The 27,434-nt window shown below is 41.0% G+C and overlaps 1 protein-coding gene across 8 annotated transcripts in view; it reads right to left on the reverse strand.

Moving 5' to 3' along the window:
• The window catches only part of AAK1 (AP2 associated kinase 1), a 271,657-nt gene that overhangs the window by 127,160 nt on the left and 117,063 nt on the right, over nucleotides 1-27,434 (reverse strand). For all 8 annotated transcript variants that reach the window (XM_069068900.1, XM_069068899.1, XM_069068898.1 and 5 more), the window contains exons 4-7: nucleotides 26,451-26,559; nucleotides 18,638-18,780; nucleotides 2,760-2,881; nucleotides 96-177 (exon numbers count right to left, since the gene is read on the reverse strand). In XM_069068900.1, the coding sequence (XP_068925001.1) occupies nucleotides 96-177; nucleotides 2,760-2,881; nucleotides 18,638-18,780; nucleotides 26,451-26,559 (456 nt within the window). The remainder of the gene's footprint in view (nucleotides 1-95; nucleotides 178-2,759; nucleotides 2,882-18,637; nucleotides 18,781-26,450; nucleotides 26,560-27,434) is intronic.

Consider the following 27,434-nt stretch of genomic DNA (forward strand, 5'->3'; position numbering starts at 1 on the left):
GATGAAGAAAATAAGCTGACGTGAGCCTAGATCTAAATTCAGGTCTCTTGACTCCAAGGTCATCAAGTAGGAGCTGCAGGTTACTCAACACATACCCAAATGTCGGCCTTTGTAGTGATAATTTTGCCACTATACAGGTTGACCATTTCTGGAGCTCGGTAGGAAAGCGTTGTGTACCTGAAATCAGAAGAAGGATCATTTTATTAAAGATGTCCACCATGCCCCATTTCATTTGCTCGGCAATTCTGTGACAACAAAAATATCTGTATTATAGACTGCAACAGTCCCTACTTCAGACAGATCTGAATATATATGCTGTGCAGAAGGGAGAAATAGTACAGAAGTGCGGTCATTTCTATCAACTTGTCCATGGTGGGTTAGGTAGAAAAAGCACTGGTTGAAACTGGAGTCGGGAGAAATTGGTGTTTGAATTTTAACTCTGATACGTGCTAGTTATGTGACCTTGGGCAAATCACTTCACTTTCTCCAGGTCTCAGTTTTTCTATCTAATAAAATGGAGGCATAATATTTGTGCTACCTACTACACAGGGGTATTATGATGAAAGTCTTTTGTAAATTTTCAAATGTTATGACAATGTGAGCTATTATCATCACAATCGCTTGAGCTGTGGGGCTTTTTAGGGCAAAATATAAACTGTCTTCCTTTTTTTTTTTTTTTGAGGGGGGAAGGCAAGGCAATTGGGATTAAGTGACTTGCCCAAGGTCACACAGGTAGTTAAGCATCAAGTATCTAGAGGGCAGATTTGAACTCAGGTCCTCCTGACTCCAGGGCCGGTGCCCTATTCACTGCCACTTACCTGCCCCAGGGCCTTCCTTTTCAAAGCAGCCTCCCCAGGTGGAGGATGAATCCAGAATGAATTCTATTAGTACAACATCTGTCCTTCCTCTTCTTTTCCAAGCCCTTCTATCCTGCAAGGCCCAAGTCTTGGCTCAACTCTTCCTTCAAGTTTCTCTAATGATGCCAGCCCACACAGATACCTATAGTCATAGGGCCTTATCAAACACTGAGTTCAGTTATGATAGCTGTCACCTAATTAATATTAAGAGTTCCTATTTCTATGGAATTTTATAGTACATATAAAAGATTTCCTCATAAAATGCTATCCACATCCAGAGAAAGAACTATGGTGTCTGCAGATCGAAGCATACGATTTTCTTTTTTTGTCTTTTCTTTCTTGTGGATTTTCCCTTTTGTTCTGATTTTTCTTTCACGACATGACTGATGTGGAAATACGTTTAATAGGATTGTACTACATCAGTCTATATCATATTGATTGCCATCTTGGGAAGGAGGGAGAAAAAAATTTGGAACTCAAAATCTTATAAAAGTGAATGATGAAAATTATCTTTACATGTAACTAGAAAAAGTAAAATACCATTAAATTGAAAAAAAATGTTAAATGTAATAAAAAATCAAATTTAAAATGTTTTCATATAATAAACCTTTATGAGGCAGACAGTGCAGGTATCATTATTCCCATTTCAAAGATGAGCAATATTAAACCCAGAGAAATAAAATGTTTCACCCAAAGTCACACAGCACTAAAGCCAGGATTAAAACCCAAGTTTCTCTGTTTCCAAATGTAGTGCTTTCCCCCCATAACACAATATTGGGCACTTGATTATACACTGCCACGCTATTCTATCTACTACATATAAACATAATGCATATATGTATATGTTCATATATGGTTTCTGAGGTGGTCAGGGGGCATTTCTTTAATTTTTTTTGTATCTCCTACAATATTTTATTGTAGAGCTAGGCACACAGTGGGCATTAAAAAGCAAAATAAACAAAGAACACCATCCAAAAATATTTTTTACTAATTTGTCTTTATTATTACCTAATTTAAATACTTTGATAAGTAATTTTATTCTATTTGTACCATTAGGCTTTAAGCCAAAGGCAGAGTATTTTTTTTTTGGAGGGGCAATTGGGGTTAAATGACTTGCCCAAGGTCACACAGCTACTAAGTGTTAAGTATCTGAGGCCGGATTTGAACTCAGGACCTCCTGATTCCAGGGCCAGTGCTCTATTCACTGTGCCACCTAGTTGCTCCAAAAGGCAGAGTGTTTTTAAAAATCTAAAAAACAATTTAAAATTTATCATTCTGGATTTCTCCACTAAACTAATGGAACTAACTAATAAACTATAGTACAAAATTAACAACTGGAAGGGACCTTAGCCATTATACAGTCCAATATGTCATTTTAAGACCAGGAAACTGAGAATCAGTGAAGAGAAATAAGTTTCCTAAGCTCATATAGGTAATGATGGCACCAAGATTAGAACCTTAGTCCTCCAACTCCAAATAGAGCTGTTAATCTGACCCTAAAAAAGAAGTCAATGTCCTCTGTATTTCCCTCTTTCCTCCAAGAGGCCTCCCAGCAAGGGCTTAGAATATCCATAATTCTTAGAAGTGCGTCTTCCATTTAAATTGATCTGATCCTCTGCTTTTCTCTCTCTGGATTGAAACCTAGTTCTCCAAATCCAATGTCCTTTAGTACAACTTATTAATTCTTTAGAAAATGACTGCATTTTCTGGCAGTCTTAAAAATCTCATAGTTACTGGATTTAAAGATTCAACCACTCCATATTACACACACAGACACACACACACACACACTCCTCCACAGCAAACCATTCTCATCCCAACCCAGTCCCCTGCCTCCTTATGCTCACAGAGAAGTCACAGATATGAGAGCACAGCCGAGCCCCGAGGAAGGAGGAGGCTTACTTCTTAATCTCATCCTCTACTGCATTGACTCCCTCAGCTTGCGGGTTCTGGAACCTGTTGGTGGCACTTCCAAAGTCACACAGGACATAATGACCTCGGTCATGCAGCAGGATGTTTTCCACCTGAAAAACATTCCCCCCAATACCCAGTTGTAATAGATCATTTACATGAGAAAAATAAATTTGGTTCCAAAGCAATGTCAGTGAAATAATTTCTTCCTGATACTCCAACACTGTACATAAAGGGAAGGTTTATCCCCCCACTGAGTCTCTTAGCAGGGGAGACTGATAATATAAACTTAAAAACAAAAGGGGAAATAAAAGTGAGGGGAGTGCACAATGACAGTTTCATATAGAAGATCATTTTAAAGATAATCCTATTCCTAAAAGCCATATTTACAAGAGTAGCCCGCGTTTACAAACTCTCTCCCAGGTCTGGAATGTATTCCAGTCTACCTCTGATTCTTAGATTACTTAACTTCTTTCAAAATATAGCTCAAGAGCCTTTTGTGAATTCATCCCATTCCCCTCCCTCCCCGGTTATTACAGATTTCTTCCTTATTGGGGGATCAGTGAACACAACAAACAAGCCCACCATAGGGATAGACCCGGGACCACCAGAACATGCTTCCAGGTGTCCATCTCAGCCATCTTCTTTCTTGCCATCTTCCTTGTCACTAAACCCTCCAGACCTTCAGGCCATTCCCTGGGAGACTTTATCTACTCATTTTTGGAACACCAGACTTAGAGCTGAACTGTTCTGACTGGCCAACCAGTGCTAAAACTCACATATTCTATTATATTCATCTATTTCAGACTATGCTTTAGGTCATGCACTTTTCCACCCCCACCCCTTCCTCCCAACCTCAAGAGGAGAACTATAACCAAATCAATACTGCCTCATGATGCCATTGGTCCTCTTCAAGCATGACAACACTCTTTGACTCTGGAAAAGGCATGTCAAGGGCCTGCCCAAGGGCTCCACTCACCATTCCTGCGACTTTACCCACCCCTGACCTCCATTTTTTCCATATCTGTTGTCTCCCCCATTAGAATGTAAGCTTCCTGAAAGCAGGGACTGCCCAGCTTTTGTACTGGTATCCCCAGTGCATTAGCCCAGTGACTGGAACATAGTAAGAATTACATTAATACTTTTCATTTATCCCTCTTAAAAGTATTCTGTGTATACTCTTTATTTCTTTATCCACGTACACAGTATATCACTCCAGTGGCAAGTAAGCTCCTAAGGCAAGGACAAGTTGACTTTTGTCCTAGTATAGAACCCTGAGCAAAGAAAGTGGTTAATATATGTTTGTTGAATTGAAGCCATTTTATAGATTTTATAGCTTTTTGGCAAATTCATTTCTTTACCTTGGCTTTTAAATGCTTCCTCCTTTGTTTCAAAAAACAAACACAGAAGCGGCACAGTCTAAACTGGAAGACTGCCGTGTTTGGAGGCAGAATTCAAAAATCCTGACTGTTATTTACTATCTGCGTGACCTTGGGCAAGTTCTTTCCCCAGTCTGGGTCAGGATTTCCTCAGAGGGTGTTGGACGTTGTCTTCCTAGTTCTAAACCCTGTGACAGTGTATCAGTAATGCACTAAAATGGGGGCAGTTAGATTTACCAGTGGATAAAGTACTGCTCCTGGAGTCAGGAAGGCCTGAATTCAAATCCAGCCTCAGACACTTAACAGCTGTGTGACTCTCGACAAGTAACTTAACCCGGACTGCCTCCAAAAAAATAAAAATGGCCTATGTGATCTGTTTGGGAAAGGCTCCTGACATACTTTTGTCTTTTTGGAGGGGGGAAGGCAGGGCAATTTGGGTTAAGTGACTTGCCCAAGGTCACACAGCTAGTAAATGTTAAGTGTCTGAGGCAGAATTTGAACTCAGGCCCTCCTGACTTGGGGACCAGTGCTCTATTCACTGCACCACCTAGTTGCCCTGAGACTCCCGATTTTAAAAAGCATACATTCTCCTTCCTGTTATTTTATTAGATAAAGACAATGTGAACAAAAAGTTTAATGGAGTCATAGAGAGAGAATAGCAAGTTGGGCAGGATTCTTCATCTTTGTGGGTCTATGGAGATGGAGGTGGGATGGGGCTGATTTTCATTTCCTCAGAGTTCAGAAATTACTGGTGATGGGTTAGGAGGTAAAGATAATGAAAGTCCCAAAGCAAATGGGAGAAGTTCCAATACTATTTCCTGAACTCAAGGTTCCAAGTGGAGAAGGAGGCACCATATGGATTCATGTACTAATACTGTGTTAGCATTATAAGGTACCATAAAGACCATCTATAAAAAGGAAAGCAATTTCTTTATAAAGCCCTATGAGAAAGCAAGCTATTACTACATTTCTTCTAGGGAAAGCAACCTGTCCAAGACTATGAAGACAGACGGTTTCACAACCTGAACTCCAAAATAGGCTTTCCTAGGTCCACTGCCGGCTACTCTTTAAGGGCCTTCAGTTTAGAGATCTACCAAAGGGACAACTGGAAGGAGTCTCGGACCTCCTCTAGTCCAACTCTTTCATTTTACAGATGAGGGAAATAAGGCCAGAAGTCTAGACCATTTCAGAGTGGAAAAAGCCCTGGCCTTGAAGCCTGGAGACCTGATTTCCAAGGCCGGTTTTGCCACTTCTGCCTTGGATAAGGCAAAGGGTCCTTTTTGGTCCCACCCAACATTCCGATCCCATGTCTCCAAATCCAGGGCCCTTTCCACCATGGCCTGCTTTCTCACTAGTAGGTCTGTTGGTATATCCTGATACATAGGTTGGGGACCGTGACCTTGGAAGTTTGCATAACAACATTTACTCCTGAGTCACTAGAAGCCATCAGTTAAGCAAACCAATAAATGGAAAGATCTTTAACTGCTTTCCCAAGAGAAGCACTTTCCCTAGCCTTGGCAATCCAATTGAACTGCTGCAGGCTGGGACTTTGGTGATGCCTCTGCTTGGCTCAGGCCTTTTATCAGGGAGCAGGAGTTTTTGCTGACTGTGGCCTCTGAGGCAGATTCAGAAGCAATAGCTATAATGAAGGTCAACTCAGGATCAAAGTGCTGAAAACAAATGAAACTCAGGCAACGTCTCGCCATTTTAAGAAACTAGTGATGGTGGACCCTTTAAGAGGACAGATCCTTTTGGCACAGTTCCAGGCACATAGGCAGCAAGGTAATACTGCAATATGACAAACAGCATCTCCTACTTTTCCCCAAAATGCTTTCATATCAATCCTCTCACCTATTCATCATAAACTGTGAGGTGGGCTGGGGAGGAATGTTTATGCTCATTTTATAGGCACAGAGAAATCAAGGAATTTACTGAAGGGCATCCAGCTGCTAGTTTACAGCAGAAGTATAACCAGCTCCCAGGTTTCCTGAATTTCTGCTCAATGCTCCTTCCACCATTCTTCTATGCCTCCTAAAGACCCCAGGTGCTCATAAGAATAAATTTTTCTTGAAGAAAACAAGAGCAAAGCACAGGGATGACCCTAAGTTCTCCAAGACTGCCAGCCTTAGCAGGTCCTCCCAGGTTGGGCAGACTCTGAGTGCAGGGTCAGTCATGGCTCTCAAGTCTATATGAGGATCAGTCTAAGTGCATGAAGGCTCAGAGCAGGTTGGCCTCAAGATAATGAAGTTTTCAGTTACAGGAACTGACAAAGGTCATGTACTAAGGCAAAGAGGCTGCATTCTATGTTAGTGGGGAAAATTCCTACCTCAGTGAAACCAAAGGTCTTTGAACTATCAAAACAAAAAAATATAACAAAGTACTTAGAACATTTGTTTTCCTCACTACCAACTGGAATTGAATGGATGCCTCTTTCCTTAAGCAATGTCTGGTTAACACCTCATGTGGCCCAGTGGTCACCTGTGGGCCAAATGTGGCCCTCTGCCCACTGTCTATTTTTTGTATGGCTGCTTTTACTTTAAAATATAAAAACTATTCTTAGGTCAGGCCCAAACAAAAACAAATGGCTGGCTGGATTTGGCCTACAGGCTCTAGTTTGCTGTTCCCTGATGTAGCCCATCCACAGAAGATAATACTGTCTCCTGCTTCAATTTTCCTTATAATTATATTTATTTGTGTACAAGTTGTAGTCTTCCAGTGGGATATAAGTCGCTTGAGGATAGATAATTTTGTTTTTGTCATTATAATGCATGTATCTTGAACAGAAGCTTAATAATTGCATATTGAGTTGTACTGGATCAATTACTATTAGGGTAGTTCCTTAGATTAAGTTAAAATATGCAGCTAGATGGCACAGAGAATAGATTTCTAGGCCTAAATTCAAGAAGACTCATCTTCATGAGTTCAAATCTGGCCTCAGACAAATAGCTGTGTGACCTTGGGCAAGTCACTTAACTCTATTTACCTCAGTTTCCTCATCCATAAAATGAAGTGGAGAAGGAAAAGGCAAACCATTCTAGTATCTTTGCGAAGAAAATCCCAAAATGGGTCACAAAGAGTCAGACACTGCTGAAATGATTGCACAACACATTCTTTCCTATTTTTTCTACCTGTTGGAAGATCCTCCTGGATCAAAACAGAACAAGTCTAACTCCTGTACCTCATGACAGTGTTTCAAATACTCTAGAACAGAACTGTCGAATGCAAACAGAAACCAGACCATATATTGACTTAGAAAACCACAAATTAACATTATCTATATTGTACTATATTTTTATTTATTTTTGTTAAAAATTTCCCCAGTTTAATTTTTATCACTGGGCCCAGTGGGCAATTTTGCCAGCCACATGCTAGCTAAGAGTTTAACACCTCTCCTCTAAAATGCTATTATATCACTCCATATATCCCCATTCCCTGGTTAAATATCCCTCTTTCTTTCAACTGTTTTCTCAGAGGACATGATTTTAAGATCCCTCTCTAGACTGGGCACTCTCCCGTAGACATACTCGCTAACTTGCCAATGCTGCTCCTTGAAACATGACTGTTGGAAACAGAACACAACCCACCTGATGTGGTGAAAAAAAAGGGTTACTAACTCTCCCTTGTTCTGGACATTATCCCTCTAATTAATGTTGCCTAAGATCACATGAGCTTTTTGGGTTGCTACACCCCAGTATTGCACTTGTGGCCCACTGAACTCTGGGGTGTGGTTTAGTTTTAAATAACAACATCCACCTTCCCATTCCGAATTTGTTTAATAACTCTTTTGGAGCTGAAAGATATGACTTTCATTCTGCCCATAATTCCATAAAACTGCTGAGAACTTTTTGGATCCTTAGTTTCTAACCTATTAGGTTGGCTATCCATCCCTCCCACCTTCACACAGAAGCCCAGTGTTGGAAGGGTCCTCAGAGTCCACCTCATCTAACCTGTGCCCAGAGAGAGGAGAATCTTCGACCTATCCAAGAAGTGATTCTTTGGCATCTGCTTGAGGACCTCCTGGGAGAGAGAACACATTACTTAGGTCACTTAGTCTACTTCTGGATAATGCATAAAGCCTAAATTTGTGTGTCTCTTAGAAACTCTTACCCATTGCTCCTGGTTTTTCCTTTGGGGGACAAACAGAGAAAGTCTAATCCCTTTTCCATGTGGCCACCCTTGACTTGAATACAGTAATGATGATTCTCTTTAGGTCTCCTATTCTCTAAGCTAACCATTCTCATTCCTTTCAATCAATGCTCATATGGCATCTTCTCAAAGCCCTGTAATGTTCTGGGTGCCTTCCTAAAATGCAGTGTCCAGATAAATAGGATACTCTACATGTGGTAAAAGCAGAACTCACACCTCCCTAGTCCTAGACTCTCTGTCTCTCTTCCTGAAGCCTAAATCTCATTAGCTTTTCTACTTGCCATATTTCATGGCTGATTCATAATAAGCTTATGGCCCACTAAAACCCTCCTGTCCTTTTCATGTAATTCTCAAATGTAATATGGCTGCCATCTATATTTCCATCCAAGTCAGTGAGAACACTGTGAAACAGGACAAGGCCAAAGGCAGAGTCCCTTCGGTAGCAAGTCATTCATCCAACTGAATGAGACAACCTAAAGTAGCCTAAATTGTTTTTTAGGGCTGGTCTACCTCTTGGATCCAGAGAAATCATGGTTATATCAATACTTTGATATGTCTTAGATGTTGATGAAAACAGAGTAGGCAATTATCTTTAGGGCAACAGAGTTAAGAAGTAGAACAGAATGACTTCTTTCAGTCTTTTGAGTCCAAAATCTTAATGCTTGCCAGGGGTTCAATAAAAATAATTGGCAGCAATAAATGACTGGCAGTATTTCAGGCCTTCGGTCCCAAAAAGGGCCTCAAAATATTAATTTAGTCACTGGAAAACTAAAGAAGTCAAAGACCAGCCAACTTGTTTCCTGAGGGTTCTTCCTTCAATATTTCTTACTTATCCTATCTGAAGCTTATTCTTGGTACAAGTGCCCAGTACACAGTTAATATATAATATATACACTATATAATAAATGTTTGTGTGATTGTTATAAAACTTTCTTCCCTTGCCTCCCCATTCTCTTGTGTCTGTCCAAATCCCAAACATTCTTTAAGACCCATCTTCTCTGTGAAAGCTTCCCTGATAATGATTTTTCCTCTCCTCCTATGAACTCCTATATAATTCATTTGGTAATTAATCATGTACTGCCTTGAATACAGTGCTAAACACATAACATCTGCCTAAATAAATATTTGCTGTTGAAAATATTTGTCCAAGGTAATTCCAGGATAAAGTGTATCCTAATTCCTTCCTTATTTCTGTGTTTCATGGATCTCAGAGATACAGCTCTGTGGTTTTCAGGTATGGTCTTGCCAAGCATGTACTCTATTTCCAGAGATCATCTATAGCTTTTTAGGACATTAATGAGTACCTGCCTTCATTAATGTCCACTGATGCCTCATTATGGCACTAAAGTGATACCAGGGCTAGGGGTTGCCAGTGGGGTGCAAGCTGGCAGGTTCTACCAATTGGAGAAATTTCCAGTATGGGTCTGCTGCTGGACTTTGTGTCTGTTGCAGAATGTTCAGCCTAGCTAACTTGGAAGTGGTTCATTATGCGGAGGGATGGGGGATTACCAGGTGATGAGCTCAAAGGCTGTAGCAACTCATAACAACTCTTTGACAAAGGTAAAACAGGGCTGGGATCTGGCTACAAATAGTGGTTTTTACCATTTTGTAATGTGTAAGTGATTGAATTAGTTCATCACTGCTTTTATCTAGGGCTAGAATAGACTATGGACAATGAAATGGGCTCAGAACCAAAAGAGAGAAAAAGAGAGGACTACACTGCATTTTGAAAATCATATAGAACTCAAAATTATATAACAAATTCGAGCTATACCTTCAAACAAAAACCCATCTTTGTGATATCAATATTCTTCCAGCAAACCTCCATAGCTATGACTCATGCATTGAACACTGTCTCAAAAATAAAAAAAATCAAAATTATGGTGGATTCAAAGGGCAACACAGAGATGTGAGATGGGCATAAATAGGCTGAAGCATATTGCTAATAACTTGCCCCCAAAGAAGTGGAATAAAAATATCAATCAGAAAATGTCTGACTGGAAAAGGATGTGGACTTATGGAAATAACAGGACCAGGAGATAACAGATGGATAGCTCGTGGTGCTGTTCTGGTACCCCACAGTGTAAAACGTCTAAAGGAAGGCCCCTATTGTTTTGGATAGATGAGTTGTGGTAGCTTTACGGAAAGATGCAGATAAGTCACACAGGGCTAGAAGGTGAAGAGAGGTCACAAGATGTATCAGCAGATGTAGTTTCCAAATAAAAAAGATCCTAGATGCAATGAAGTCTCAAAATATATTGACCACATGGGAAGTATAAAGAAAAATTGATAGAACTTGGTGTTTGATTAGGTGTGGGGAGTGAGAAATCTTCCTTAATTCAAGAAGATCTCAGAGGTTCTGGACTTGAGTGACTAGAATTTACCCAACTGAGGAAAAACTATATATGTGGCCACTCTGGGTAGTGGCTAGATTCCCTGACTCAAGGGACACTATAGTTATTATTACTGGTTAAAACCCTGAGCCGGTTGAGATTTTGTGGTGGCTGACCTTATCACTTTCCTAATCTGTCAGCTCTGGCAGGTGACTATGGTTATCTCCCCCAGCACTGCTTGTGGTTTTTGCTAAAAGTTATAGAGGCCTTACCTCACCGACCTTCCCCTATACACCACTGAACTAAGAGAATTTAAGCAGCTCAGGTACGAAAAAGTGATTACTGCTAGATAGGTCAGGTAAAATACATGTTTTAAAGTCCCTCTCTTCCTCCCTTATTTTTTTTAAGTAGATAGAATGGGTTTCCTTACCCTATCGCAACATACAAAATCAATTTTTCTTTTTTACGGAAAGGCCTTTTCAGATTGGCAGGATCTATCAGAGCTGGTCCTCAGCTGACAGTACCTTCAAGAGTCCTACAACTCCATTTCATGATGGAGTAGCCAGGAAGGATTATATTCCAAAGTAGAAGATATGACAAATAATCGTGGAATTACAGACTATAGTCTGTAATTCTCATTCTTTGTCAAAGAATATCCTTCTCTCATTTGAGGGTAGCTAACTCCCACAAAACAGTAACAGCAATTAAAACTAAATCATAATCACTCTAGCTTGCACTTATATCATGCTTTAAGGTGTAAAAAGCACTTTACAACTACTCTCAACAATTCCTGGAGATAGGTGCTATTATTATCTCATTTTACAAATGAGGAAACACTGAGGTAGACAGAGGTTAAGTGACTTGCTCAGGGTTACACAGCCAGGTAAGGGTCTGAGGCTAGCTTTGAACTCAGGTCTTCCTAACTCCAAGTCCAGATCTATCCACTGTGCCATCTAGATGCCTAAAGTTACAAGCTTTCTCTCTCCCTTCTGACCCACCATGGAAAAAGCATTGGGCTGGGAATCAGGAGAAATGGGTCAGTTCTGACATTGGTATGCACAGTCTGTGAGACCCAGACAAGTCTCTAGACCCCAGTTTTCTTATCTGTAAACAAGTGAGACTTATTTCTAATTTTAACATTGTCTCATTGTGGCCACTTTCTACATATTTCCTTAAAGAAGAGAAAAAATAGAAAAGTTGTAGAGAAGAAAAAGGAGAAAAAAGTCCTTGGGAAAAATGATATTTTCTGCAATTCTGTGGTTAGCATCTCACCTGCTCATAGAGGACTCAACCTGGTCCTCTTTGTCATATCCTGTGCCTCAAAATACAATCCTTCTTGAAGATTTCATGATGGAAAGGAGTCCTTGGACTGACGAAGGCAACTTCAGCTTAGCATAAGCTCTGGCAGATATTGCCAAGCCAGAAAGGCTATGAAATAGCATGTGTATGAACTGTATGCCTATCCTACAAAGACCAGCATAATAGAGTGTAGAAAGGTTTATGACAAGCATACTGTCCCCACCATGGACTGATTTTAGCCACAGCAACTCCTGAGAAGCTGAAAGTATACCCATGTAATCCCAGATCTCTGTAACACTGGGTAGCAGTACCCTAAAATTTCTTGTATTTGCAGAATGCTTTTGGCTTTTCAAAGTACTTTTACATGACTGCTCCTTATATATGGTACTCACAACAACTCTGGGTGTTAAGAATAGAAGGAGGCAGTATCACCTTCCCTCTCCCTATCACATCTAGGATTTTATCAGGTGTGGAAATTCCCTCCACTCATACAGACTGGCAACTATGTGTTACAGTCTTAGAGCCTGGGGCCTTGGGACCTTAAGTGACTTTTCTAAGGTTCCAGCCAGTATGTATCAACAGTACAACTTGGAAAGAGATCTTTCCAACTCCAAGGATTAACTAATATCCACTTTAATACATGGCTTCTTACAACCTTTCCACCTAAGGAACAGAGATGACATAGAAGTTAATGACATGAAGATAATGATTAATGATAACAAGAAGTCAATGATGGAGCCAGACCTAGTTCCCAGATCTGCCCACTGCTGGGGTCAAGAGTTCCATCCCTCTTCCATGACAGTGACTTGTCAAGGTGAAATGAGAGAAATCATTTGATTAGAATTGTCCAATATTTCTTGAGAAGACAAGAATGGGGTGGAAGCACACAGATAAACAAATATTCTCTTTAGCTGACAAGATATTTATAACCAGAAGGCAGCGTCCTATTCTTCTCCAAAATGCCACTCTCTGCCTTATTGCCTAAGAAAAGCCAATTCACATTTCTATAGCACATTAACATATATAAAGGGGTTTCTTCAAACCAGCCCTGTCAAGGAATATAAGTATGACCCTTATTTTACAGAAGGAAACTGAGGCACAGAGAAGTGATGCAATTTCAACCCAGAAGGGAATTTATCTCATTCAATCTCTTTGTTATACTGAGGCTCACAGATGCCAAGCAATTTGCACAAGCCACACATGTTACACAGAAGCAAAGATGAGATTCAAGCCAAAGTCTTCTGACTCCAAGACCTTGGAGTACTCTTCCAATATTCTTTGCTACCTAGTCACACGATCTGTGAATGCCCAGGCAACATCATGGATAACACTGTAAGAAGGACAACAGGTCAAAGGCAGGAATCCATAATAGAAGGACTTCAAACTGAATCTTCCTATCCCAGTGGACTAAGAAAGGTAACTACCCTCTGATGATCTCCCACTGATTCAAAGTGTGTCTTCCACCCCCAAGTTACCACTCATCTCAGCGTCACTAGAAACAAGTTCCTCCCTACAATCACATGGCCTGAAGGAAACCTTTACTACTCTGATGGAAAAGGAAACCTTTACTTCTACTGTGGAAAAATAACTTGTTACCTAACACACTAAAGACAGAATGGGATGGGGATGAGGGAATGGTTTAGGTCGGTTATAACATGGAACACTGGAAAAATGGAAACTCTGAGCTCCTGACCACTTACAAAGAGCTAATATTCTGCCTTCCCTACAAAGTCACATTTGAGGTCTCTTGTAGGAGACTCACTTCTACATATTTCTATTTTACTTTTTTTGCATTTTGGAGGGGGGAAGGCAGGACAATTGGGGTAAAGTGACTTACCCAAGGTCACACAGCTAGTAAGTGTTAAGTGCATGAGGCTGGATTTGAACTCAGGTCTTCCTGATACCAGGGCCAGTGCTCTGTTCACTGCACCACCTAGCCACCCCCACACATTTCTGAAGTGGATAAATCAGGAGATTTTCTGTTCCTTTGTCGTGTGTCAAATCTATATGGAACCTGCTCATGTCTTTCCCCACATTAAACTCTAAGCTCACTGAGAACAGGGTCTCTGCCTGGGATGTATCTCTCTTTGTATTCCCCCTCTTCATATCTGGACCTTAGTCCAGATTCTTGCATTTGGTACAAGCTTAATAAATGTTTAATGATTTGAATCATTGAAACAGTGATGTTTTAGGAATGGCAGTGAAAGGAGGAAGCACCACAGTAATGGAAATGGGCAAATACCATCTTTTTTTTTTTGGAGGGCAATTGGGGTTAAGTGACTTGCCCAAGGTCACATGGCTAGTTTTTTTGTATTAAGTGTCTGAGGCCGGATTTGAACTCAGGTACTCCTGATTCCAGGGCTGGTGCTCTATTCACTGAGCCACCTAGCCACCCCTTGGCAAATATCATCTTAATTTTAAAAAAAGGGAGGATCATTCAAGCTATAAGCCAGTGAATTTGGCATCTATTTCATTTTTAAAAATTCTAGAATGGATTAGCAAAGAGGTGATTTTTAAGCAGAAAGAAAGAAGCACGATCTCCAAGAGAAAGCATGGGTTTAGGGGTAAAAAATCTTGCCACTACCCTACTTCAGGCCTTTATCACTTCTTGCCTGGACAACTCCAATAGGCTTCTAACTGATCCCTCTGTTTCAGGCCTCTATCTATTAGAATCCATCAACCAGACAGTCGGCCACCAAACTGATGATCTTTAATAAGCAGGTCTGACCATGTCACCCCTCCACTTAAACTACCTGGATCCCCTTAATAGCTGCAGGATCAAATATAAAGTCCTTTGGCATTTAAAGCTTTCCATGATAGAGTCCCTCCCCTCATACAAGTCCCTTCCATGTATTCCATGATCCAGCCACATGGGTCTACTCACTCTTCCATCCTGATCCATCTCCCTGTACCTTGACTTTGAACTGGTCACCCCTCAAGCCCGGAATGTTCTTCTCCTTCACCTCTACTTCTTAGAAGCCTCCAAGATTAAGCTCACATGCCACCTTTAGCAGACCTTTCTGGGTCCTTCCAGTTGTTAAAGCCTTCCCCTCTCACATTAACTTCACTCTACAGACCTTGTATGTACACATTTATATACACGTGATCTCACCCATCAGATTGCCAGCTCCTATTGGGCAGGAACTGATTTTGCCTTTCCTTGTACCCCCAGAGATCAGCACAATGCCTAGCACATAGTAGGTACTTTCATTGTTCTGTCGTTTTTTTACAACTCTTCCTGGGGTTTTCTTGGTGAAGAGAGGTTTGCCATTTCCTTCTCCAGCTCATTTTACAGGTGAGGAAACTGAGGCAAAAAGCATAAAGCGATTTGCCCAGGACCTTACAGCTAGGATGTGTCTGAAGTCAAATTTTAACTCATGAGTCTTTCTGACTTCAGGCCAAACATTTAGAGGTCCTCTAATTCATTCCCTAGGGTATCACCAATTTACAGTTCAGCATAAATAATAAACATTTATAGGTCTGTTAATTCATCAATAAAACAATCTTAAGAGCAAGCTCTTAACACAGAATTTTTGTTGTTTAAAGGTATGTTTCAATTATGCGGAAAATTCAAAACCACAATAGTTCACTAACCAACGATGTAGGATAAATGAAATCTTACAAAGACTACTGGGATAAACAAGGAAGGTAAATTGATCATTGGACCAGGAAATCGGTAGCCCTGAGTTTGACAAGTACTGGCTTTGGCCAGGAATAGCTGTTGTAACCTCAGGTCAATTATTTCACCCCCTGTAGGTCCCCACTTTCCTCATCTGTAAAAAGCAAGGGCTGAAGGGAAATATTGGATCAAATGGTCTCCTAAGGGGCCTCACAAGTGGAGGAGCAGCATGGCACAGTGGGAAAAGCAAGGGCCTTGTCTCAGAAGCTGGGGAGTTTGAGAACCAGCTGAATGAATTTCCTAGGCCTTGGCTTTGTCATATGTGAAATGGGAATAATCATACCACCAACTTACTATTTCACAAAGATGTCGCGAAGAAAGCCTTCTGCAAAGCTTTAAAAGCGTTGAAGAAATATGAGCTATTAAGATGACGATTCTAAATTTGCAATACAGTGGACTTCCTAGAGGAGGCTTATGCCAATGTCCTGTTGACAAAAGGCACTTCTCAAATTAAAATTCAGAGAAAGGGAAAATCAGGCCCATCTCTCTTTATCTACCCTGTCCAACATCCTCCCTCCTCCCCTGCAACCTGTAGGTAGAGAATAATGAGGATTCAAAGCCCTCTCTGCAGATTAAGCAAGCCTGTGCTGCAGAAAGCCCCCTGGGAAGGCAGCTTTCCTCATCTAAGCCCAAAGAAAAGCTCCTCTTTTGGGCAGGGGGAGGGGGTGGGGAAGAAGGGTCATGGGGAACTGCATATCACCAGCCCTTCAGGTGAAACAGCTGAGTCAATTCATTCAGCAAGGCTACCAATGAACACTGGATTTTAATGCCTGTGCCTTATTTGTCTCCAAAATGTCATTCCCTAATCCAATCCAAATGAACAAATATTTATTAAGTGCTTCTATATGCAAGGAAGTGAGCTTGGCACAGGAAATATAAAGGTGAAGCAAGGCTAAACCTCAGTCCTCCATTCCCTCAAAAAAACCTACAAAAAGATAACTCACACACCGTCCATCAAAACTTCAGCCTCACTACCAATGCTGTGAGGGCGGGGGCACAAATATTGTCACCCACATTTTACAGGAGGTTTAGCCATGGAATGGTTAAGTGACGTGCCCACTGTCTCAGAACTATTGAGTGTTCGAAGTTGGATGCAAACCCAGGGCTCCTGCCCAGAGTCTGGCACTCTTTCTATCCCAGCAACGGTGCTTGCTCAGAACTCTTTGGTAGTGCCCTACTGTCCTCAGACTAAAGTCTAAACTCCTCTGCCTACCATTCAAGATCCTCTATAACCTCTCTTCCTGGCAGTGACAGACGTCTGCTTCTTGGCCCCATCCCACCTGCCTAAGCTTCTCTCCCACTATTCCCTCAATGACAAAGCCTCTGCTCCAGTCAGGGCAATCCACGCTGTCCCTCCCCCACCCCAATATTCCATACTACCTTTACCCTCTTCCTTGCAATTATCTGTGCCTGGAATATTGAAATGTCCTGTCCATTAAACCCGTCCAAATTTTTCTTGTTGTTGTTCAAGTCCTTTCAGAGTGTTTGTGAAAATCAATTGAGTTAACCTATGTAAAGTGCTTTGTAAACCTTCAAGTGCCATATTTTTGTTTGTTATTGAGTTGTTTTCAGTCGTGTCTGACTCCTCATGGAACCATTAGGGGTTTTCTTGGCAAAGATACTGCAGAAGCATGCCACTTTCTTCTCCAGTTTGTTTTAAAGATGAGGAAACTGAGGCAAACAGGGTTATGTGACTTGCCCAGGGTCACACAGCCAGTAAGTGTCTGAGACCAGATCTGAACTCAGCAAGCACAGCCTAGCTACAAATTCAATTTTTTCTTGAAGGACAGCTCAGGTTTCCCCTACAGCATAAAGCCCTGCCTGTCCACATGGCAGTATAGTACAGTACAGCCACAGAAACAATATTGGATCTGAAATGAAAGGAAATGGGTTTGAATTCTGCAGCCATGTAAGCTTCAGAAAGTTACCCATCTCTGCCCTGTCTCCGTTCCGTTGTCTGTGAAAGGAAGAGGTTGGACAAGATGACCCCGGAGGTTCCTGTAAGCTTTAAATCTCTGATGCTATTATCCTGTGCTGAGCCTTTCCTTCTCTGACCTTCTCTGTAAGTGAAAAGCAATGGAATGCTGGAGAAAGATCATGGCATCTGGAGTTGGAGAAAGTGGGGCTTACATCTTCACTCAACACATCTCTTGGGTGGCCTCAGGCAAGTTAACTGGCCTCCCTGCACACACCACTTTTCTCATCTGTTCCCTGGACTTTTTAATGATGAAAATGCTTTGTAAAACCTTAAAGCATTATGTAAATATCTTATTTTTCATTATTATTACATATTTAGCATTGGATTATATGCTGCTTTGTGCTGCGTTTCATGTTAATTTTAGGGAATAATAATAACTAGCATTTGTATAACAATCAAGGTTGGCATAAGGCTTTATATATAAGGTTTTCTCATCCAATCCTCACAATAACCCTGGGAGACAGGTGTGATTATTGTCCCCCACTTTCTAGTTTTATAGCAAGAAGGAATCACAGAGGCCATCTCATTCAACCCCCTATTTGTACAGAGGAGGAAATGAGGTAAAGTGACTTGGCCTGGGTCACACGCCATGCTACACACAGTGGCGTCATGATTTGAAACCAGATCCTCTCACTGTAAATCAGTGCTTCTCCCACTATACTATGTGCCTGGCCTTGGGGAGCCAGAATTGCTAAGCCTTGAATGATGATTCCATCGTTAGAAAGCAAGAGTCACAAAACTTGAAGAAAACACTTGCTCATGGACACACAGGTAAGAAGTAGGAATGGGACTTCAATCCTTGACCTGTAATCCCAAATCCAAGACTGTGTGTGTGGGGTGTGTGTGCGTGCACATGGAGATGTGTGTGCACGCGTGCATGGGCTTGTGTGCACATGTGTGTGGTATGTGTGCTTGTGTGTGTGTGACCACAAAGAAGCAAGCTGAATGGAGGCATCACATCCTGCCCCTCTGCCCTCCCTCCCCAGCTGTCTTAGCGCAGGGGAGACTATGGGACAAGAGCTTGCAGACTCTCTGCTGGACTGCCAGGTCTTTACCTTCAGGTCCCGATGGATGATGGGCGTCTTGCACTGATGTAGGCGGGCGACAGCCTCACAGGTGTCACAGAAAATCTGCAGCACTTCGTTCTCTGTGAAGCCCGTCTGTAAACGCTGGTTCATCAAGTTCACCACTTGACCTCCTAGCAGAGAAAAGACAAGAAGTCAACAACAATCAGAGCTGCAGAAGCAACCACCTCATGTCACTGGAAGAAACTTGAGGTCCAGAGAGGTGAAATGGTCCTTTGAAAAGTCACCCTACAGGGGCAGCTAGGTGGCCCAGCAAATAGAGCACTGGCCCTGGAGTCAGGAGGACCCGAGTTCAAATCTGGCCTCAGACACTTAACACAAAAACTAGCCATGTGACCTTGGGCAAGTCACTTAACCCCAATTGCCCTGCCTTCCCCCCTCCAAAAAAAAGCCCCCCCCAAAAAAGTCACACTTATAACACCCAGTTCAATGCTCATTCTACTGCACTGCCCTGTGCAGTGAACAAAAAGGAAAAAAAGAGACTCCTTCCATTTAGACAGACACTGACAACCTAAAAAATAAAAGATGAGGAGCGAAAGGACCTGGGTTCTAATCCCAGCTTGACTGTTTATTTTAGACAAGCCACTTAATTTACCCAGGCCTCAATTTCTTCCTCTATAAAACTGGGGGGGGGGTTCAATTAGATGGTCTCTGAGGCTCCTTTCAGCTATAAATCTATGAAGCTATGACGCTGTACATCACGAGGAAAAACACGTGTTCTCCTTGGTTTTACCGCCAGCTGTTTGCCCTGCAGAAATGAAATGCCATTAGAGGCACAGCTGGAACTCTTGATTTCCCAGGAACTGTCTCTCATTTTTAGATTATCCAGACCCCCTAGTTATTCCCACTGGTTGCCTTCTGAACATTTCAAGGCTCATTATCCTTTTCACCAAAAAGGAACAGGAGAGGAGGAGATGGTGAGAATGGCCAGAATCAGACACAGCTCGGGGGGGTGGGGGGGATGCATGATGGAAGTGGTTGGAGTCAATGGTTAAAATGAGGTTTGAGGAGGATATGTGGGTTTTGTTTGTATCCATTGTCTTTGCTCATCATGGGTGGAGATAATTGAGATTTGGCTATGATTATGGATTCATTTCTCAAGCATCTGTCATTGAAATGTGTAGGTGGCAGATACAGTCATTGCAATGCAAGGCAGCAGAACTATGGGGAGACTGTGTGCAGCTGGCTGCTTATAACAGAAGGGCCAAGGAATCAAACCCTTCAAACAACAGAAGTGCTAAATGGAGTCTCCCTTCAGTGATTCCTCCTATGGGGCTGCTGAGGGAAGGGCATTCTCGTTTTCATCATGACAGGATCACCTCTCTGTTTAAGCCCTTGGCAGACAACATCCCCCATGTTACAGACTCCAATCCTATGATGTTGGAGCTGGAGCCAGTCTCGGACCTCACCCAGTCCAATCCCCTCTCCTATGCAGAAGTCCCCTCTCCAACATTCCTGACAGGTGCTCACCTGCTTCCAGGGACAGTGGTGTGTCCATCAAACAAGGGGGCTGGACTAGAAGGCCTCTGAGGTCTCTTACAGCTTTCAGGCTATGATTCAATGATAAATAGGGCAGTCTCCATTTTTAGACAACTCCTCTTGTGCCAAAGTTCTTCCTAATATTAAGCTAAAATCTGTCTCCCTGATACTAGATAATCATTTGGGGATTATCCAGGGCTCTAGCTACTCCCACAGACTCTCTCTTGGACAATTCAGGGCTTATTAGCTCCTCCACCAAAAATGAATTAGGGAAAAAGTGATGAAATTCATCGAATTCAGAGACGGTTTTGAAAAAACAGTTTGATGACGGGGTCACAGGATCTGAGATTTGAGCTAGAAGGGGGCCTACAAGGCCATCTGTCCAATCACTTAATTTTACAGAAGGGGAAACTGAGGCCCAGAGAAGAGTGAGTTGTCCAAGGTCACAAAACTGGTGAGTCATTCTGTTCACCATTTTTATCAATGATTTGGATGCAGACATACCAACATTTCGAATGCTATAAAAGTCTAAAAAGGAATACTAATTGCCCGGCTTGCTCGACAGAATTAAGATCTCAAAATATCTCAACGCAGAACCACAATTCAAATTTAGGTTCTGTGATTTCCAACTCAGTGCTCTTTCCCCTTCCCCCAATATATCCCAATGGCTAAAATGAGGTTTGAGGATTATCTATGGATTTCATTAATGCCTCTCCCACATCATAACAAGGACAAGGTTATATAGCCTTGGCTTTTAGAATAACAGTAAACTTGCTAGCTTTCCATTTCTAGACATTTCTAACTCTTACTGAAATGACATCTGACTCCCCCCAATTCCCATCCATTGCTACGTCTATCCTCGAGTCAAGCGGAATCCTTCTTCCAATGATAGCCCTACAAATACTTGAAGGCAATGTTCAAGTCATCGTTGGTTTTTTTTCTTTTTTTAATTTGTGATTTTTAAAAATTTTAAACAAATACAAAATAAGAAAAAAGAAACAAACTTAAATACTAAAACTAAAATAATACAAAATAAGAAAAAAAAAGCATTGCCATGAACACCAAGACATGAAAGAGGATTCAAAATCTATAGCAATAAATGTCCATTTCAAGAAAAGCCTATATAATTAATACCACACATTGTATTGAGTGCTGTCCATCTTTTCTTTGTTTCCTTGTAAGTTTTCTTTTGTTCTCTGCTGTGCACTTTTTGCTTTGTTCTTTCACCCCCTCCTCTCCCAAGAGGCTACAAATAAGCACGGATACAAGTGTGTACACACACATATACATATAAAACATGCACACATAGACATATACATACAAAGACATACATACACACATATGCCCATGCATACATACTTATACATACATATACTTAGTTGTCGATAATCATAGTTATATATAGACATATATATTCATATGCCTCTATGTAAGACCATACTATATTTATCCTCTGTTTCTCTGAGGGTAGATAACTTCTTCCTTCATAAATCCTAGTCTTTCCATATTTTCCCAAATCTATCAACTCATCATTTCCTACACCATAGCAATATTCCCACCTTACACTGTCTAGTTGTTTTAAATAGTTCAAATTTTTTCTTTCAGACTAAATAGCCAGGGTGGCTAGGTGGCAAAGCGAACAGAGCACTGGCCTGGAGTCAGGAGGATCTGAGTTCAAATCCGGACACTTAACACTTACCAGCTGTGTGACCTTGGGCAAGTCACTTAACCCCAATTGCCCTGCCTTCTCCCTCCAAAAAACAAACAAAAAAAAAGATTAAATATATCCTCAAGCTTGACCTACATGGAGGCAGCTAGGTGGTGCAATGAATAGAGCACCTGGCCTGGAGTAAGGAAGAAATCTTTCTAATGAGTTCAAATCTGGTCTGACTAGCTGTGTGACCCTGGGCAAGTCACTTAACCTGTTTGCCTTAGTTTACTCATCTATAAAATGAGCTGGAGAAGGAAACGGCAAATCACTCCAGTATCTCTGCTAAGAAAGCCCCAAACAGGGTCATGGAGTCACAACAAATGACCTGCATAAAGGGCTGTCAAGCAGAGAACTGCCCATGGTACACCATATCAATAGGGGTTACTTTTGGTATTATTATCTTTGACAAAGCATTTTTTTCATGAGGATGCTAGCCAGGTGAGAGGATCAAAGATCAGAAAATGATGATGAACTGAAAAGGGCTTAAAAGACACCTAGCCCTACCCTTCATTTAATAGATGAGAAAACAGAGAGGTTAAGTGATGTGCCCCAGCCTAGGAAAATGGCAAAACAGATTCAAACCCAGATTCCTCTAACTCCAAATCCAGTAACAATTTCTACTCTACTACACTGCTCCTAGCAACTAGGTGGTCTGGTAAATAGAGTGCTGGACCTGGCCTTAAGAGGAACTGAGTTCAAATCCTATCTCAGACACTTAATATCAGTTTCACCTTGGGCAAGTCACTTAACCTCTGTCTGCCTGAGTTTCCCCAATTACAAAATATGGTGCTAATAATAGCACCTACCTCCTGGAGTTGTGTCTATCAAATGAGATAATATTTGTAAAGTACTTAGCACATTATAGGTTTAATAAACATTTGTTCCCTTCTCCTACCAGATCAAGGAGTTATTTATTATATGAATAGTCCCAGAGGTTACAGAAACGTATTAGATTTCTAGTAGACCCTGCAGGAAGAGATTTTAAATAATAACATTAAATAGCTACAATTTAGATAGCGCTTTGAGGTTAGCAAATGTTACCTCATTTTATTCTTACAACCATCCCAGGAGGTAAGTGCTATTATTGTCCCCATTTTACAGATGAGGAAACTGAGGCAGAAGAGAGAAGTTAAGTGACTTGCCAAGGGTCACATAGCCAGTAAGTATCTGAGAGCAGGTCTAAGCCAAATCTTCTAGGCTCCAGGTCCAGAGCTCTGTCACACCACCAAGCTCTGAAACACAAGGGACAGAAATTTTCAAACTCTGCCTAAAACGTGCACAAATGCTTTCTCCCCCACTCTGCCTAAATGATAAAAGCGTCCGATTCCCTCATAATCTTTGCTGCCTGTATCAGTCGTCCTCTTAAAATGTCATGGAAAGAACTAAGGTGAACCCTCCAAATGTCTTCTTCACCTTTTAGAATTCCTGGCTTTCTTCAAGGCTCAGTTCAAATGCCACCTATTACATGAAGCCTTCTCTGATCCCTCCCATTTCCCATCAACACTGCTTTAGGATTTTTCTATTGCGACTTTCTTCCCCATTGGAAAACCTTATTATCCTGTGAGATTAAATCTGCCTTGGTACTCACTTCTCACCAGTAAGGGCCCTCCACCCCTCTGACTGGACCCTTTGACTAGAGGATAAGGCCATTGGCTCCAGTTCCTCCATGCAAGCAGGGGCATCAATATAGTCTCCCTCCATCTCTCACCAGCTATGCGCCAATGGGCTTCTCTATTACGCTTCCTACCCTGGTTTTCCATCTTTTGTATACTGTTGTCTTCCCCCATTAGATTCAAGTTCCTTGAGGACAAGGGTCTGTCTTTGTTTATATGTGTATTGGAAATGTTAGCACAGTGTAGGTGTTTAATAAATATTTATTAATAGACTTGACTGAATAGTCCTCTCTCCCTCCTGAAATTGCCTTATATTTATTAATCTGTGAATATCATCTCCTCTCCTGCATGCTAAAATAGAGCCTTACATATAGCTGAAACATTTTTTTTAGCTTTTGAATCAAACTGAATGTGGTCTGACCTTCACCCAAGACCCTTCCCTTCTTTCTCCTAGATATTATTCTTTTATTAATATGTAGTATAACCCATCATCACTCCAGCTCTTTACTATGAAAATTCATACTGAGCTTAGTGTCCTAAATTCCCCACACCCTTCTTCATAGGAAATGCCTCGAAACCGTATCTCCCTCCAACCTGCACTCATACAGTTGATTTCTGGAACCCAAATGAAAGATTTTACATTTAGCTCTATTCATTTTCATTTGGCTTGATTCAACCCCCTTGTTCCAGCCTGTCAAGATATTTGTGGATCTTGGTTCTGTCATCCAGAGAGTTGGCACATCCAGCCCACTTTATGTCATCTGCAAACCTGATAAGCCTGCCATTTATATCTCTGTCCAAGTCACTGATAAAAATCAGGGCCAAGACAGGGAATTACTGGAAATTATAGCCTATAGCTCAGTAGGAGCTCAAAAAGATAGAAATTTTAGGCCTTCTTTCTGAACCGGAACAATTCTGAGTGGCAGCTGGCGTTTAGTGTAGGGAACACAAGACTGGGAGTCAGAAGACTTGAGTTTAAGTCCTGATTCTGCCTGTTGCTGGCAGCATGACTCTAAGCAAGTCAATTAAGCTCTCTGAAGCTCAATCACTTCTGCAAAATGGGGATAAAAACACTTAGGCTATCCAGCTCAGAAGGCTATTGTGAGGAAAGTATTTTGTAAACCAAAGCACTTAAAAAAAAAATAAAAGCACTAAAAGATATAAGCTCTTCATTATTTCCTGTAATTCTTCCTCTCTGTCCCTTCCTTCTTGCCTGGTTGGTGCTTTATTGATATCTGCTAGTATCTCCATCACCGACAGAGATCACCAGAGTGGGGCCAAAAAAAAAATTAATTAAAGGATAGGGAAGAAAGATGAATCACATGGTCATTTTTCCAATTCTTAAGTTACTTCTCTTCATGGCTTTATCATTCAGTCTGAAATGTCCTAATTTCCCAGATCAGATTTGCAAAATTGCAAAGGATCCATGAATTCTCAATATAAGGAACTTTCAGATTAAGAACTCACTCTCTCAATGCAAACCATAATAGAACTGGGGTTTAGTAAAGAAGACTTAGTCTCATCATTGAAATGAAGGCAAACCAAGGCACAAAGTTCTAAACACATTCAATTTATTGCTAAGGCCAGCAGTTACCAAAAAAATGGGTCTTTTCAGCTCCTCAGTCAGCCAAAAGACCAGGAGGTGGGGCTTACTAGTTTCCATATAGTTTTGGGAAGTACAAGAGAACAAACAAGAAGATACATCACAGATGGAAAACATTTTTTTGGTTCCAAAGTCTGAAGTGTCAGAGATGATGAAGAACAATATGACTAGATGGGAGCATAGAATGCAGGGCTAGCATCAACCCCTCCTTCCATCTTGTCTCTATAGAAAGAAAGCTCATTGGTGGTATTCTCCTATATGGCCAGTTAGTGTAATCACAGCAACAAGAGACCAGAATTTCTTGAAGGACAGTCACTGTCACAGAGATAACAGACCAGACTCCCTGGCATTCACCTGCACCCTCTAAGGATAACAGATTTCTTCTCATTGTACAAGGGCAGCTAGTGGTACAGAGATAACAGTTTTCTTTCCATTAAAGTGATTTATAGGGAAACTTAACTTTTAAACTTCACTCAGAAAGGAAAACTGAGCTTCTGGACTCATGAACTTTTGAATTTAACTCAGAAAAAAGAGAAACATGGCTTAGGCAATTTCAGAATAGAATAAGCTACATAATAAAATCGAATATAAAATACTGAGCCAATATTTGATTTTCTCATGAGGGAATAGCCTACTGAAAAGAGTGCTGAACTTGGAAGTCACGAGATCTGAGTTTGAATTCTAGTTTTACTTACTACCTATGTAAATTTGGCCAAGTCACCCAACCTCTCTAGATTTCAATTTCCTCATCTGTAAATTGAGGGGGTTGATTTAAGTAAACTATAAAGTTCTTTCTAGCTCCAGATCTATGACCCTTTGACAAACATGTAAAGTGACTTTTCTGCTAATTAATATACATGGTAGATAGAAGGCAAGTCAACATAATCATTATAATCATCATCATCAAACCTGATGTCTATATAGCATTTGAAAATGAGCAAAGCACTTTAAATACCTTACCTTATTAAATTTTCACAATCCCGGTGAAGCACAGACTAGAGGTAATATTTATACCATTTCATAGATGAGGAAAATGAGACTCATAGAGTTTAGGTGGTTTGCCCATGATTATACATCTAGGAAATATCATAGGCAGGATTTGAACCAGGTCTTACTAATTCTAAGTCCAATATTCTTTCTACTATGCAACACCGCCTCCAGCTCAGACACATATATATGAGAATTGTGATGTCTTTGTCACTGTTGTTTGTCAAAACCATGTATAACTGAGAACTGAAATTCATCTCCTGACCTTCTGGATCCCCTGCTTGACCTTTAACCCAGGGATAATAGCATGATTAGGAAAGACATCAGCAAGCCTTTGGCCAACAAAATTCCATGGATATTACCATGGGTACACCTTGTTTGTGCACTTACCTCGGCAAAAATCCATGAGAATTAGAACTTCCCACACGTCGCCACTACTCACATTGTTGATACTAGAATCAATGTAGCCAACGATGTTCTTGTGTCCTGATAGGTCCCTCTGTGAACACAACAAATACACTTTAGGCACTTCTCTCTTAAAGGGAGAACCTAAGATCAAAGTCTTCCTAAAGCGTGGATCTGACCATTTCATTCTAGTTCAAAATCTTCAGTAGCTCCCCATTTCCTCTCAGATAAAAAATGAAATTTAAGACCTTTCACAACATGAGTCCAAGAACCATTCCAGACTTATTTCACATTAGATTCCCCCCTCATGTAACCTTTTTTCCAGCAAAATTAGCATCCATTTCCAGAGGGTTTCATCTCCCTCTATGGCAATCTTTGCACAGATTACTCCACCCTTACCCACCACACCTGGAAAATGCTCTTTCTAGAATCCTTCTCTCTCTTCTAGGGTCAACTGAAGTACTGGGGTAAGTCTAGGTCAGTGCTCTCTGCCTCCTCAAATTATATTTATTTACCTGGATCATTCCTAATACAATGTTAATTCCTTAAAAGCAGGGATTTTTTTGTCATTCATTTTGTCTATATCACTAGCACACTGCCTTATATATTTGGGAATTAGTGGACATGGTGAGCAGTTAGATCACCTAGTGTTAAGTCACTTTCCCAGGGTCAAACAGACAGTATATGTCAAAGGTAGAACCTGTACCTGGGGTCTCTATCTGCAATGACAATTTGTCACTCCATACACAAGTTTATAACATACAAGGTTAAGTTGAAGGAACTGGACAGATTTAGCATGGAGAAAAGAAGATTTGGGGGGAATATATTATATATCTACTCTACCAAAAGTGAAACGACTTGCCCTGAGCCACTAGTGATGGGTTTCTCCAACTTATAAGTCTTCAAGCAAAAGCTGGTTGATTGCCTTCTCTACATGTTACAGTGGAGAGTCATTTTATATATAGGTAG

Source organism: Petaurus breviceps, unplaced genomic scaffold, assembly GCF_028583685.1.
Source record: "Petaurus breviceps papuanus isolate PSGF00001 unplaced genomic scaffold, PetGlider_PUasm1.0 90775, whole genome shotgun sequence".
In the NCBI taxonomy this organism is placed as follows: domain Eukaryota; kingdom Metazoa; phylum Chordata; class Mammalia; order Diprotodontia; family Petauridae; genus Petaurus; species Petaurus breviceps.